Source organism: Balaenoptera physalus (assembly GCF_965194825.1).
Source record: "Balaenoptera physalus genome assembly, chromosome: 7".
Lineage (NCBI taxonomy): Eukaryota > Metazoa > Chordata > Mammalia > Artiodactyla > Balaenopteridae > Balaenoptera > Balaenoptera physalus.
Window position 1 is genome coordinate 34,378,398 of NC_138886.1, and position 16,674 is coordinate 34,395,071.

General features: G+C 36.2%; 1 protein-coding gene across 1 annotated transcript in view; it reads right to left on the reverse strand.

The window, feature by feature from the left end:
- Nucleotides 1-16,674, reverse strand: part of TDRD7 (tudor domain containing 7) — an 89,609-nt gene that overhangs the window by 48,353 nt on the left and 24,582 nt on the right. Inside the window, exons 3-4 of the mRNA XM_082468559.1 lie at nucleotides 15,508-15,649; nucleotides 13,137-13,350 (exon numbers count right to left, since the gene is read on the reverse strand). Coding sequence (XP_082324685.1) covers nucleotides 13,137-13,350; nucleotides 15,508-15,649 — 356 coding nt within the window. The remainder of the gene's footprint in view (nucleotides 1-13,136; nucleotides 13,351-15,507; nucleotides 15,650-16,674) is intronic.

Below are 16,674 nucleotides of genomic sequence, written 5' to 3' on the forward strand. Positions count from 1 at the left end.
TATCAACTTTCATGTTTCATATTCATCAGAGGAAAGTGTATTAAAGGCTTAATTTAAACTAGGAATTTAAAAGAACTTAGAAGTCACATTTCCAATTAATCACCTCTAAGAAACTAGCAATACAAAATAAAGAAAACTATGCAAAGAATAAACAGTTGAACATAAAGAATAATTTGGACTATGACTAAAAAATGAAGGACCTGCATCACCAGATACTGAAATGTGTTATAAAAGTACAACATTTAAAATAGTTGGACAAATAAGTAAAATAGTGGAGAGCTTAGAAACACTCAATTTACATTACATCTTAGCACATGATAAAAGTGGCATTTCAAACCAGAGAGGGGATTCCTCAATTAACTACTTAGGAAAGAAACGTAGATTTCCCACCTCATACCCTCACCAAAAAAATTTTTATGTGAATTGTGCTGGATATACATAGAAAAATTTTCTAAATATGAGGACAAAGAAATACCCCCCCACCACCCACAAAGAGAAATAATTTGTATTCATGTCTGTCTCCCTCACTAGACTCACTAGACACTAGTGTCTTAATTACCTGTATTTCTTGTGCCTAGGGCAGTGCTTGGTACATGCAAGGGAGAGTGAATGCTGTAAGAATGAAAAGGATGACTGAATGAATCAAAGAGTACATCTTGCCCAACAGCGGGTACGGGACTAGTGGTGATAGTGACAGTACACCTATTTCACAATTTTTCAATAGTATGGAATACTCTAAAAATTAGATCAACTCTTTGAAATGAAGCACATCTCCTCAAAATATTTTAATTCTAAAAGAAATGATTAGATTGTAGGCTACCAGCAAAAGCTTACTTAGTATACGATGCTCTGCAATTATAAGAGCATCACATTTGTGTATTAATGCATCTGGGTAATGACAGAAGATGCCAAAAACATATCCAGCTCTTACTTCTGCAGAACTGGCAGGGAGACAGCAATCCTTTTCCTTGCACGAGAGCCCTAAAAATGTAAACTGGAATCTTCCCCTGCTTTGAGTCAGCTGTGAGGGCTCTAGCAGAAAGCAGAGGGTTATAAGCGAAGAGTGAAAGTACAGCAAGGATACGGCAGAGACTGCTATCGTGCAAACATTGCACGATAATGCATAGGAAAGTCTAATGCATAGGAAAGAAAACTGTCAACACAGCAAAAGAAAGATGTTCAAGGAAAACCGCAGGGACGTGAAAAACAAACTTAATAAGATAATAGAGGTCCAACCAATTTTATAACAGTAAGTATAAAAGACTTATTATTTTGTTTCTTAAAAGACAAATACTTAGACTGTCCCCCCACAAAAAAAAATCCCAACTCAAACATACGCCATTTATTAGAGACACATTATTATCCCACAAATATTTATTTAAGGACATGCCAGGCATTGTGTCAGAGGGTAATGATCAATGATTAAACAAGAGGAAGGTACCATTATTCTCATGGACTACACGTATAGTTGAGAAAAGTGACTGTAGCAAGCAGCTAGTAGATGGACCCCAGTGATTCTTCCCTCTGGTATCCACAACCTTGTGTAATCCCCTCCCTTTGAGTAACTCGCTTCTAATCAATAGGATACTTCAAGGTTGAGCGGATTATACATAATTAGATTACAAAAGATTCTAATTTCCACTTTGCTAGCATAATCTGTCTCTTGCTGGTTTCGATGAGGCAAATAGCCATGTTAGGGAGGGCTATATGGCAAGAAATTGAAGGTGGTCTTTGGCCAATAGCCAGACGGAACTAAGGGACAACTCAAAAGGGACGGATTATACTAACAACCACACAAGTGAGCCTCGAAGGGGATTCCTGCTCAGCTGACCCAGCCATGGCCGATACCTTGATTGCAGCCTCATGAGAAACTTTGAAGCAGAGGATCTAGCTGAGTGGTTCTGAGATTCCTAACCCACAGAAGCTACAGGATAATAAGTATGTGCTGTAAACTGCTAAATTCGTGGTAACCTGTTACACAACAGATAATTAATGAACTGATAGAATCTATAACAAAGTCTACTAAGTGCTATAACAGGGGCAGTAGGTGTTAACGGGCAAAGGTGTAAACACCTTTGTTAACAAAGGTGTCTACTTGCTCCTCTCTCTGCAGTAGGCAGAGAGAGGAGCAAGTAAAAAGTAAAGGTTATTAACACTTATTATAAAGTTATAATAATCTGAGTAGTTTGGCACTGCTAAAGAATAGACAGGTAATCAATGATTCCAAATGGAAAGCCCAGAAACTGAGTCATATATTTATAACAATTTAGTATTGGTAGAGATAGTGTTTCAAACCAGCAGGGAAAGAAAGGATTATGTCATAATTGATATTAGGACATCTGGCTAACAGGATTCCTACTCTCATGCTATACAACAAAATTAATTCTGGATGAATTAGAGATTTAAATGCAAAAAATGAAATGATAAAAATTCTAAAAGAAAACAGAAGACATACTACATAATATGGGGGTAGAAATGCTTTTCTAAGCATAACACCTATAGGCAGAAGCCATAAAGTTAGAGATTAATAGATGTAAATAGAAAATTTTAAAGTTTTTGTATACCAAAAATACCATAATTAAACAAACTTGCCAACATTGTTAACACTGCCAACATATTACAGGACAAAAGGCTCAACATTCTTAATTTATAAATCACTTTTACCAATTAGAAAGAAAAACCAACAAAGGACAAAAACCTGTAATTTACAAAAGATCTATAAATGGGCTAATAAACATATGAAAAAATGTAACTTCCTTAAGAATCAAAATCAAAGAAGTAGAAATTAAAACATACGTACATTTTTTCACCTTTTAGAGTAGCAAATAAAACACTGATGCCCAATGTTGGCAAGTGCACAAGCAAACTATCACTCCCATATGCTTCTAGAAGAATCTAACTGGTATAATCTGTTTAGAGCACAAATTAGTAAAGACTTAGTGTGTATACCCTCTTACCCATAGAGTCTATTTCTACCAATTTATTCTAAGGAACTAGTTGTGAATATATGCAAGGATCATTCTACAAATATGTTCATTGTAGAATTGCTTACAATAGTGAAAATCATTTATATTCAACAATGAGTGACTGGACAATGGACTAACCTGACACTAAAAATGATAACGGAGATGTGTACTTAATGATATGGAAAATGTTCACAATATATTGCCTTTTAAAACAGGTTATAAAATAGTAATATACATCATGACCCAATATGTATTTTTTAAAACTTATATAAATAAATAATATAGAAAGATAATTTTTAATGGTCACATTTATGTCTGGATTAGAGGTGACTTTTTTCTTCCTTTTACTTTCTTCTACTTAGCAAATTTTCTATACCATACACATTAGTACTTTTGTAATCAGAAGAAAGCAATAAATGTACTTTAGAAAATGCTTCCTATAAATATTTAGTACATGACTTTTAAACCTATAAGATCTCAGAAACCTACATTCATTTACTTTAACTAAATACTTGAAAGATGCCTTTTCAATCATGGATCCCATTGGCTAATGCCAGACAGTCCTTTATTCATATCCAAAGTCCATGATCTGACTCACTACAATATACATACAGCAATTTCTTCTCTCATTCTAGGCCTAATGGAACCCTGGTCGTCAGTGCCATACTCATCTATGTTTTATGCATAAATATATTAAAAACCACATTTTAATAATCTCATCATTTTAACAAAATACAGCGGTCATGAATTGTATTTTTTTAGAAATAAACATTTCCCAGAGAAACCATAAATCAATCATGCATCCTCACTTTTGGCCCCTCTTTCTATTTTACTGTAGACACATGGTAAACTTAGATTGATACCTACAATATTAGAGAATATCAGTTATGTTATTTTTCTAGAACCTTCCAGTTTGTTAACCGGCAGGCATGAGTTCTTAACCAGAGTTTTTGAGAATGGGCTTCTGGGGCCCATGTATTCCCTGCATTAGTATACAAAGATGCATGTATATGTGCACAAATTAATTTTTCTGGGAAGATAATTTATAGCTTTCATTAGCGACTCTAAAGATTTGGTGACTCTAAAAAGTTTAAACTCATAAGAACTTATACTACTTAATATTACTGGTTAATATTTCATAAGTTTAGAAATAAAATCTTTTGCTATTGCTCTATTTTGGTAAGAGCAACTTCTTTGATTTTATAATTAGAAAGGCAGCCCATAACCTCTGCTACCAGATGGTATTTAGATTTCTCTTAAAATGTATCTTTCAATTTGTATTATGCTCTTTAAAAAAAGATGTGATGAAGATGTTTTACATCTTTAATAGTGTATAATTAAAATAGTCTGAAATATAATCTATACAAAGTCAGACAGATGAAGACAATTAGGTATGTAGTTCTAGAAATCATTGTACAATAATGTACAAGACATTCTACTATATGGAATTCAAAATTCTTACAGAGAAAGGCAAAAGACAAAAGCATATACTATATTAATTCTCAAAACTAAAACCATATAGAAAGATTTTGCTATCAATTTTTAACCTTTTATTGTGAAATATTTATAAATTCATGAGAATTTGCAAAAAATGTACATAGAAGTCCCATGTACCCTTCACCCAGTTTCCCCCAAGGGTAACATCTTGCATCGTACAATATCAAAACCAGGCAACTGACATTGGTATAATCCAGAGCTTATTCAAATTCCACCAGTTTTAAACGTACACGTGTGTGTGTATAGTTCTGTGCAATTTTACTACACATATAAGTCCATGTAACCACCACTACAATCAACATCCAGAACTATCCCATCACTACAAGGGTCCCTCTTTCTACCCCTTTATTGCCACACCCTTCCGCCTTCCCCAACCCCTGACTCTTGGCAACTACTTCTCTGTTCTCTGTCTCTATAATTTTGTCATTTCAAGAATGTTATATAAATAGAATCACATAGTATGTAACTTTTTGAGATTGGCTTCTTTCACTCAGTATAATTCCCTGAGATCCACTGATGTTGTTGCATGTGTCAATAGTTCATTCCTTTTTACTGCTGAGAGGTATTCTGTAGTGTGGATGTATTCAGTTTGCTGAACATTTCAACTACTGAAGGACATCTGGGTTTTTGCCAGTTTTGGGCTATTATGAATAAAGTTACTATGGACACTTGTGTACAGGTTTTTGTGTGAATTTAAGTTTTCATTTCTCTGGAATAAATGTATAGGAGTGGAATTCCTGGGTCATATAGTGGTATCACGTTTTGTTTTTTTAAAAGGAAACTCCCCAACTATTTTCTATTGTGGTTGTACAATTTTATATTCCCAACAGCAATGTATGAGTGATCCATTTTCTCTGTATCCTTGCCAGATTCAGTATTATCACTATTTTCTAAACTGAAGTATATTTTACTTACAATATTATATTAGTTTCAGGTGTACAGCATGGTGATTCGGTATTTTTGCAGATTATACTCCATTATAATTTATTACAAGATAATGGCTAATAAGATAATTCCCTGTACTATACAATAAATCCTTGTTGCTTATCTATTTTACACATAATAGTTTGTTAATCCCATGCCCCTAATTTGCCCCTCCCCCTCCTCTCTCCCCTTGGGTAACCACAAGTTTGTTTTCTATATCTTTGACTTTGAGCCTGTTTCTCTTTTGCTGATATATTCACATGTAGTATGTTTTAGATCCCACATATAAATGTGGTATTATATAGTACTTGTCTTTGTCTGACTTATTTCACTAAGCATAATATTCTCTAGGTCCATCTACGTTGCTGTAAATGGCAGAATTTCATTCTTTTTTATGGCTGAGTAATACTTCATTGTATATATATATACCATATCATCTTTATCCATTCATCTGTTAATGGGCACTTGGGTTGCTTCTGTGTCTTGGCTATTATAAATAGTGCTGCTATGAACACTGGGGTGCATGTATCTTTTCAAATTAGTGTTTTTGTTTTTTTTCTGGACATATGCCCAGAAGAGGAGTTGCTGGGTCATATGGTAATTCTATTTTTAGTTTTTTAAGGAATCTCCATACTGTTTTCTATAGTGGCTACACCAATTTACATTCCCAACAGTGTACAAGGGTTCCCTTTTCTCCATGTCCTCTCCAACACTGGTTATTTGCTGACTTTTTGATGACAGCCACTCTGACAGGTGTGAGGTGGTACATCATTGTAGCTTTGATTTGCATTTCCCTCATGCTTAGTGATGTTGAGCTTTTCATGGGCCTGGGGTCATCTACATATCCTCTTTGGAAAAATGTCTATTCAGGTCTTCTGTTCACTTTATTTATTTATTTATTTATTTATTTATTTATTTATTTATGGCTGTGTTGGGTCTTCGTTTCTGTGCGAGGGCTTTCTCCATTTGCGGCAAGTGGGGGCCACTCTTCATCGCGGTGCGCGGGCCTCTCACTATCGCGGCCTATCTTGTTGTGGAGCACAGGCTCCAGACGCGCAGGCTCAGCAATTGTGGCTCATGGGCCTAGTTGCTCTGCGGCATGTGGGATCTTCCCAGACCAGGGCTCGAACCCGTGTGCCCTGCATTGGCAGGCAGATTCTCAACCACTGCGCCACCAGGGAAGCCCTGTTCACTTTTTTGATTGGGGCGTTTGTTTTTTTGATATTAAACTGTATGAGCTGTTTATATACTTTGGATATTAACCGCTTGTTGGTCACATCATTTGCAAATATTTTCTCCCACTGTGTAGGTTGTCTTTTTGTTTCATTGCTGTGCAAAAGCTTTTAAGTTTAATTAGGTCCCATTTAAAAATTTTTGCTTTTATTTCTTTTGCCTTAGGAGACAAATCCAAACAAATATTGCTACAATTTATGTCAAAGAGTATTCTGCCTATGTTCTTCTAGGACTTTTATGGTTTCAGTTCTTACATTTAGTTCTTTAAACCATTTTTAGTTTACTGTTGTATATAGTGTGAGAGAATGATTTAATATCTTGTTTTACATGTAGCTGTCCAGTTTTCCCAGCACTAACTTGTTAGAGAGACTGTCTTTTCTCCATTGTATATTCTTGCCTCCTTTGTCATAGATTGACCACAGGGGCATGGGTTTATTTCTGGGCTCTCTATTCTGTTCCATTGATCTATGTGTCTGTTTTTGTGCCAGTACCATGCTGTTTCTATTACTGTAGCTTTGTAGTATTGTCTGAAGTCTGGGAGGGTTATACTCCAGCTTTGTTCTTTTTTCTCAAGGTTGCTCCAGCAATTTGGGGTCTTTTGTTGTTCCATATGAATTTTAGGATTATTCTTGTTTTGTGAAAAATGTCCTGGGTATTTTGATAGGGACTGTATTAAATCTGTAGATTGCTCTGGGTAGTATGGCCAGTTTAACAATATTAATTCTTCCAATCCAAGAGCATGGGATATCTTTCCTTCTTTGTATCATCTTCAATTTCCTTCATCAATGTTTTATAGTTTTCAGACTATAGGTTTTTCACCTCCTGGGCGAAGTTTATTCCTAGGTATTTTATTCTTTTTGATATCATTTTAAATGTGACTGCTTTCTTACTCTCTCTTTGATATTTCATTATTAGTGTATAGAAACACAACAGATTTCTGTATATTAATTTCATATCCTGCAACCTTGCTGAATTCATTTATTAGTTCTAATAGTTTTGGGGTGGAGACTTTAGGGTTTTCTATATAAAGTATCATGTTATCGGCAAGTAGTGACAATTTTACCTCTTCCCTTCCAATTTGGATACCTTTTATTTCTTTTTCTTCTCTGACTGCTGTGGCTAGGACTTCCAATATTATGTTAAATAGAAGTGGCAAGAGTGGGCATCCTTGTCTTATTCTTGAATTTAGTGGGAAGGTTTTCACCACTGAATATGATTTTGGCTGTGGGTTTGTCATAAATGGCCTTTATTATGTTGAGATAAGTTCCCTCTGTACCCACCTTGATGAGAATTTTTATCATGAATGGATATGGAATTTTGTCAAATGTTTTTTCTGTGTCTCTTGAGATGATCATGTGATTCTGATCCTTCCTTTTGTTAATGTGGTGTATCACACTGATTGATTTGCAAATGTTGAACCATCCCTGTGACCCTGGAATAAATCCAAACTTGATCATGGTGTATGACCCATTTTATATATTGTCAGATTTGGTTTGCTAATATTTTGTTGAGGATTTTTGCATCTATATTCATCAAAGATATTGGCCTGTAATTTTCTATCTCTATAGTATCTCTGTCTGGTTTTGGTATCAAGATAATGGTAGCCCCATGGAATGAATGTGGGAGTGTTCCCTCTTCAGTTTTTTGGAATAGTTTGAGAAGGATAGGTATTACTTCTTCTTATATGTTTGGTAGAATCACCCTGTGAAGCCATCCAGCCCTGGACTTTGTCTGCTTAGAGTTTTTCTATTACAAATTCAATTTCACTTCTAGTGGCCAGTCTGTTCAAATTGTCTGTATGTTCTTGTTTCAGTCTTGGCAGGCTGTATGTTTCTAGAAATTTGTCCATTTCATTGGCATATAACTGTTCATAGTATTCTCTTATGATTTTTTTTTTAATATCTCTGTGGTATCAGTTGTTATTTCTCCTCTTTCACTTCTTATTTCATTTGAGTCCTCTCTCTTTTCTTCTTGGTGAGCCTGGCTAAAGGTTTATCAATTTTTTAATCTTTTTAAAAAACCAGCTCTTGGTTTCATTGATCTTTTCTATGGTTTTTATGATCTCTTACTTATATCTTCTCTGATCTTTATCATTTCATTTTTTCTGCTGACTTTGGGCTTTGTTCTTTTTCTAATTCTTTTAGGTGGTAGGTTAGGTTGTTTGAGATTTTTTCTTGTTTCTTGAAGAAGGACTGTATCGCTATAAACTTCCCTCTCAGAGCTGCATTTGATGCATCCCAAATTTGGAAAGTTCTATTTCCATTTTCATTTGTCTTTTGAGGTATTCTCTGATTTCCTCTTTTTTTTTAACATTTTAATTTATTTATTTTATTTGTTTATTTTTGGCTGCATTGGGTCTTCATTGCTGTGCACAGCCGTTCTCTAGTTGCGGCGAGCGGGGGCTACTCTTCATTGTGGGGCGCGGGTTTCTCATTGAGGTGTCTTCTCTTGTTGTGGAGCACGGGCTATAGGTGTGTGGGCTTCAGCTGTTGTGGCGCGTGGGCTCAGTAGTTGTGGGTCGTGGGCTCTAGAGCACAGGCTCAGCAGTTGTGATGCACAGGCTTAACTGCTCCACAGCATGTGGGATCTTACCAGACCAGGGCTTGAACCCATGTCCCCTGCATTGGCAGGTGGATTCTTCACCACTGTGCCACCAGGGAAGCCCTCTGATTTCCTCTTTGATTTCATCATTGACCAAGGTTTTTTAGTAGCATGTTCTTTAGTCTCCACATGTTTCTTCTTTTCCCATTTTTCTTTCCATAGTTGATTTCTAGTTTCATACCATTGTGGTCAGAAAAAAAATGCCTGATATAATTTCTTCCTCTTAAATTTGTTGAGGCTTGTTTTGTGGCCTAGTATGTGGTCTGTCCAGGAGAATGTTCCATGTGCACTTGAAAAGAATGTGTATTCTGCTGTTTTTGGATTTAATGTCCTATAGATAGCTATTGAGTCCAACTGGTCTGTTGTGTTGTTTAAGACCACTGTTACCTTATTGATTTTGTCTGGATGATCTGTCCGTTGATGCCAGTGGGTGCTAAGGTCCCCTACTATTATTGTATCATTATTTTTTATTTTAGCCATTCTGATAGGTGTGTTGTGGTGATATGTCAATGTAGTTTTTTTTTTAAATATTTATTTATTTATTTATTTGGCTGTGCCAGGTCTTAGCTGTGGCAAACGGGATCTTCGTTGCTGTCTGTGGGAACTTCGTTGCAGCAAGTGGGATCTAGTTCCCTGACCAGGGATTGAACCCGGGCCCCCTGCATTGGGAGCACGGAGTCTTAGCCACTGGACCACCAGGGAAGTCCCTGTCAATGTAGTTTTAATTTACATTTCCCTAATAGCTAATGAAGTTGAACATATTTTCATGTGTTTTTATATTTAAAGTAATTATCGTTTTGTTAGGGCTTATGTCTGAACTTTATTATTTGTTTTCTATTTGTTCCCTGTTTCTCATTCTTCTATTTATCTTTTCTTGCACTCTTGTGGGTTAAACATTTTTGAAAATTCCATTCTTATTTATTTATAATGTTTTTTTAGTATATCACTTTGTATAGGTTTCTTATTGGTTGCTTATGCATTTCAATACACATATAACATAACATTCTACTCATCTCAATGTTTTGCCACTTCAAGTGTAAAAACCTTACTTTCATCTAGGTCTCCTTGCCCTCCCTACTTTACAAATACAATTGTTTTAACTTTTTCTTTACATATGTTAGCACCTCATCAGATGGTGTTATAATTTTTACTTCAAACTAATATTATTTAAGAAACTCATGAGAAGAAGGATAATCCATTTATTTATAGCTGTTTTTACCCATTTTGTTCTTTCCTTTCTGAAGTTCCAAGCCATTTTATATTACATCTTTTCTGTTGAGAGAACTTCCTTTAGTCACTCTTTAAGAGTAAGTCAGCTAATGACAAATTCTCTTAGTTTTCTTTCATCTGAGAATGTTTTTATTTCCCTTTCAGTCCTGAAGTATACTTTTGCTGGATACAGAATTTGTGGTTAATAGGTTTTTTTCTTTCAGCACTAAAAATGTGCCATTTCCCTCCTTCATGATTCCTCCATGACTGTGAAAGAGAAATCTACTGTCATTAAAACTGCTATTCCCCTATGGGTAATGTGTCATTTCTCTCTGGCTGTTTACAAGACTTTTTCTTTGTCTTTAGTTTTCAGAAGTTTCATTATGATCTGCCTTGGTGTGGGATTCTTTGGATTCATCCTGTCTGGGATTTCCCAAGCTTCTTGAACCTGTAGGTTTACGTCCTTAGGCAAATTTGAGAAGTTTTCAGCCATTATGCCTTCAAATACTCCTTCAGCCCCATTCTTTGTTTTGAGGCTCTGAAAATACAAATATTAGATCTTTTCTTATTTTCTCCATAGGTCCCTAAGGCTCTGCTAGATGTTTTTACCCCCTATAGGCCCCTCAGGTTCAGCTAGTTATTTTGTTTTGTTTTGTTTAAGTCTGTTTACTCTGTTGTCCAGATTGGGTAATTTCTATTGTTCTATCTTCAGGTTCACTAATTCTGTTCTCTATCATATTCATTCTGTTATTGAGCTCATACACTGCATTTTTATTTTGGTTGTTCCATTTGGTTCTTTTTTGTATGTTCTCTTTCTTTGGTGAATTTTCTATTTTTTCATTTTTTTCAAAAGTATTTGCAATTGCAAATTGAAGCATTTTTACAACAGCTGCTTTAAAATCATTGTCAGATAATTCCAACATCTGATTCATCATAATGTTGGTGTCTGTTGGTTATCTTTTCTCATTCAAGTTGTCATTTTCCTGCCTCTTAGTATAAAGATTGACTTTTTTTTATTGTAACCTGGATATTTGGACATATGTTAAGACGAATGTCCTATTTTAGCAGGCAGTTACTCTGTTTAGGTTTATCATATATCTCCTGGCCCACTTTTGTAGGCTGTGGTTCCAATAATAATTTAGTTTTCAGGGCCCTCATGGTGCTATTCTGATCTGGTACAGCAGAATACAATTCCCTGGGCTCCTGTTGCTGGGGAGGAGGGCTGGGAGCACACTAGGCAGCAGGTCAGAGAGCACCACCTTGGGCCCACTCTGTGGGCTGCTTGGTGCTGGCAAGGCCCCCACTCAATCACTGCTAGTGCTACCTGCAGGGATGGAAGGCACTTACCTGGGCCATGCAGTGGCACTAGGTGAGAGGGAGGAGACACCAGGCCATGTGGTGGAGAATGCTCCTCTGGGCCCACAATCCGGGATGCCTGGTTTTGCTGTCATTTTATAGATTCAATTCAAAATCTTGAAATTTAGGCCCACAACCAGAGGAGACAATGGTACCTCCGTCACATACTGGACCTAACTACTGCTTTGGGTCAAGATCCAAATTTTAATTATGTATTTTCTAGACCTTATCAAAAATTATAATAACTAACCATAAACACCATTAAATATATACCACTGTGAAAAATATTTAAGGGTTACTTTATAAAAAATACCAAAATATAAAAAATTAGTACCCTTTTACCTAACTTAACAAAATTAATTATTTCTAAATAGTCTAGTGTGGGGGGAGTGCTTGGGGGGAAGGGGATTATCTTTTATACAAAATGGAATTTTTGAACACTGATTTAAATGAACACGATACAACAAAATTTGTTTTGTAGAGGTACAAACAGGATGGAAGAATGTGATACTGATTCATCAGGAGATGGCAAGCTTTTTCTGTGAAGGGTCTAACAGTACATATTTTAGGCTTTGCTGGCTGTACTGTCTCTGCACAACTGCTCAACTCTGTAGTTGTGTAAAAGCAACCACAGACAATATATAAATAAAGGAATGTGGCTGTGTTCCAATAAAACTTTATTTACAAAAACAGGCAATGGGCCAGATTTGGTCCATAAGTTGTAGTTTACTCACCTGAGTTACCTCATAAAACCATAAAATTTACAGCCAGAAAGGAACTTTGAGATCACCCAGTTAACATTTTCATTTGTCAAATGAAGATACCACAGCCCTAAAGATGAAATAATTTCACTTATTTCACCTGGCTAGTGAATGGCAGCATTCAAACTAAAACTTTAAAGTTGTGTTATTACTTCCAGTGCAGTATTCTGATGCATGGATGTGTAATGCTACTGTGTAATTATGGGTATAATTATTGGAACACAGTAGAGTGTACAAATCAATCAGATTTTATTTAAAACTTACAAAATTAATTGTAAGAAAGGTTTTCAGAAAAAGTAAGTTATGCTGAAATAGCATCTTAGATCAATTTGTGAGAGCTTTTAAAATAAATTTTACAAAGAGAGATTACCAATAATGCACAACAAATACAAAATGGAGATATTCAGAGAATGACATTTAGGCAGCCAGAAAAGTGGACTAACTAGTAATGATGCATTTCTTTACTAACATGTGAACTCATACTACACAAAACAGAAAGTACTTCCTTCTTACCCTGAACACACATGTTTAATATTTATTATCCTAGGTTCACCAAACTTCTCCTTTTAGTCAGACAAAGCTCAAATACCTGTTGTTGGCAGACATGGTCACATGCCTCTGCACTGGAACATCTTTGAATACTTCATTTCCAATAGTTGCATATAATGTGTAAGGCGGCATTTCGGCAACAGATTTAATTCCAAGAGAGTTTCCTTTGTCTCTTAACAGTGTTGGATTAGGTTTTTTGCTGATAGAAAAATCTGAAGAAAATCCTGGTTGTCTGAGGGTTGCTTTTGGTTTTCCTACGAAGTCAGGCATACATAACAGAATCGATTAGCTTCCCAAAACCATGGTTTCATTATGTCACTCCCCTGTCCAGATGTTTTCTGTCGGTCTCTATTCTCAGAACAGTTTGTAAGAATATGAGGAGGTGTCACACCAGTCAGAATGGCCATCATCAAAAATCTACAAACAATAAATGCTGGAGAGGGTGTGGAGAAAAGGGAACCCTCTTGCACTGTTGGTGGGAATGTAAACTGATACAGCCACTATGGAGAACAGTATGGAGGTTCCTTAAAAAACTAAAAATAGAACTACCATAAGACCCAGCAATCCCACTACTGGGCATATACCCTGAGAAAACCATAATTCAAAAAGAGTCATGTACCACAGTGTTCATTGCAGCTCTATTTACAATAGCCAGGACATGGAAGCAACCTAAGTGTCCATCGACAGATGAATGGATAAAAAAGATGTGGCACATATATACAATGGAATATTACTCAGCCATAAAAAGAAATGAAATGGAGGTATCTGTAGTGAGGTGGATGGAGTTAGAGTCTGTCATACAGAGTGAAGTAAGTCAGAAAGAGAAAAACAAATACCGTATGCTAACACATATATATGGAATCTAAAAAAAAAAAAGGTCATGAAGAACCTAGGGGCAGGACGGGAATAAAGATGCAGACCTACTAGAGAATGGACTTGAGGACACAGGGAGGGGGAAGGGTAAGCTGGGACAAAGTGAGACAGTGGCATGTACATATATACACTACCAAATGTAAAACTGATAGCTAATGGGAAGAAGCCACATAGCACAGGGAGATCAGCTCGGTGCTTTGTGACCACCTGGAGGGGTGGGATAGGGAGGGTGGGAGGGAGGGAGACACAAGAGGGAAGCGATATGGCGATATATGTATATGTATAGCTGATTCACTTTGTTATAAAGCAGAAACTAACACACCATTGTAAAGCAACTGTACTCCAGAAAAGATGTTAAAAAAACAAAAACAAAAAACAATGGTTCTGAAGAACCTAGGGGCAGGACGGGAATAAAGACACAGACATAGAGAATGGACTTGAGGATACAGGGAGGGGGAAGGGTAAGCTGGGATGAAGTGAGAGAGTGGCATGGACATATATACACTACCAAATGTAAAATAGATAGCTAGTGGGAAGCAGCCGCATAGCACAGGGAGATCAGCTCAGTGCTTTGTGACCACCTAGAGGGGTGGGATAGGGAGGATGGGAGGGAGATGCAAGAGGGAGGAGATATGGGGCTATATGTATATGTATAGCTGATTCACTTTGTTATAAAGCAGAAACTAACACACCATTATAAAGCAATTATACTCCAATAAACATGTTAAAAAAATAAATAAATATTTTTTAAAAATAAAGAATATGAAGAGATGGTCACTAGAGGGTCGGTCAGCAGGGGATGAGTAGATTGGTGTGTATTTAGCAGATGAGGTTCTTCAAAACGTGGCTTCATCTGCTAGACTAGCCCATTACTTTCCCTCTACTCACCAAGTCCTCCCATCTCTTCTCCATCAATTTAAATTCTTCCAACTGTTAGAGGTCTGGGTTCAAGTCTCCCCTTTGCCATGAAGCCCTCCACTGCCATTCTCACAATGATTGCTCCTTTGTCTAAAATGCTCCTTGTGGCATTTAGGCATCAACTCTTTTCTACCATCATTTAACTATTTCTTGAGAATTTAGTTTTAGAAATGATTATAAGCTCCTTGAGATAAATGATCAGTAAACACAGGCTGAGTTGCCTATAATACCTTTATGTACTATATAATTCATGTTTTTCTGAAAATAGAGGATTTATAGTAAAAGACATGATTTCCTAAATAAGACATTAACTTAGAGCTTCTTGGTTCATCCAACATTCTAGATGAGCCTTTCCCCCAAAATAAAGAGTAAAACCACACTTTGCCATAAGTTTAATTAAAATCTATGCTGAGTTATTTCACACTGTATAATTACTTTACTTAATAAGTCATGCTTATCATGTTCACTTAATTTCAAATGGAAATACTAGCTTCAGGACTTCTCCCTTGACATATGAATATTAACAAATAAAGGTGTTTATCATGAATACAAGCAATATTTCCATCTGACAGTATATTCATAGACAGGCTTTAAAATTTTAGCATGTGAAAAGATCTTACCTTCTAGAAAAAATGGCATGGTTTTCTTTACTCTCATCTGACAATTAACTTGCCGACCAGTTTTCCTTTTAGAACTCCTCTGACGAGCCACAAGCTGAGCAATTCTTGCAGTTTCTGTGCAGGCCATGGCATAGCAGGTAATCTAATTATGAGAGGCAAGGTGAGAGGAGAAACATTTCTCAGATTCACTGGTACCTAAAGGCTGATTTTTCAAAGTGCATCTTTGTGTGTTTATATGTCCCAAATCAAGCTGTATGCAAATATTCATGTCTCTCTCTCTTTGATAATGTTAGAGCTAAATTATATTTTCTGCAAGAGAAATCAAGCATAGTCCGGCACACTGAATAATCTCTCCTCAAATTGAAACTTTCACTTATTCCTTAAACAGGTATTTATTAAGCATCTAAAATGTGCTAGGTACTATAGGATTAACAAATGAACCAAATGAAACCTGTGATTTGCATATATTATCTCATATAATTTGTGAGATATATTTTATTCCCATTTTACACATGGGAAAACAGAGGCTCAGGAAAGTTAAGCAAACTTCTCAAGCCACACAGCTAGGCTACCTCTCTGAATTCAAAGTACACACTTGCAACTGCTATTTGTATTTAGTGGTCTCCCAAAGACCACTAAATCCTAGTCTTGCCACTGCAATGGATTAGCTGGGTGACTTGGGGCAAACCAGTTTACTTCTAAAATCTCAGTATTATCAGCTGTAAAACAGGGAAGAGCTTAGATCTGGGGTTTTCAAACTGTTCAATGGAGCTATAGAATTCCATGGAGGTGCCTCAGGGCTGTGAGGGCAAGACAGGGTAAGCAGAGGCCTGGACCCTTTGGCACCTACTTAAAATACAGTAGCTCAGCTTTTTATCTTAAAAAAAAAAATGGTGGGATATATAGGATATTTGAAGAAGGATTTGAAAAAAGAATGTAGACTGTTGAGATTAGACTATCTCTAGAGAACCATCTAGTGTTGAAGTCTTTGATTCTAAGTTGAAATCAAGAACAGGAAAGCAGTGAGGCTTTACACCACAAGCCAAAACATGTTCCTATTCTTTGGTCCAGTATTTCCATTCCTGAAAATATAAGAGTATAATTCAAAAGAAAAAGTTACATACCCAAATATGTGCATTAGGGGTTATTTTAATAATCAAAACCTGG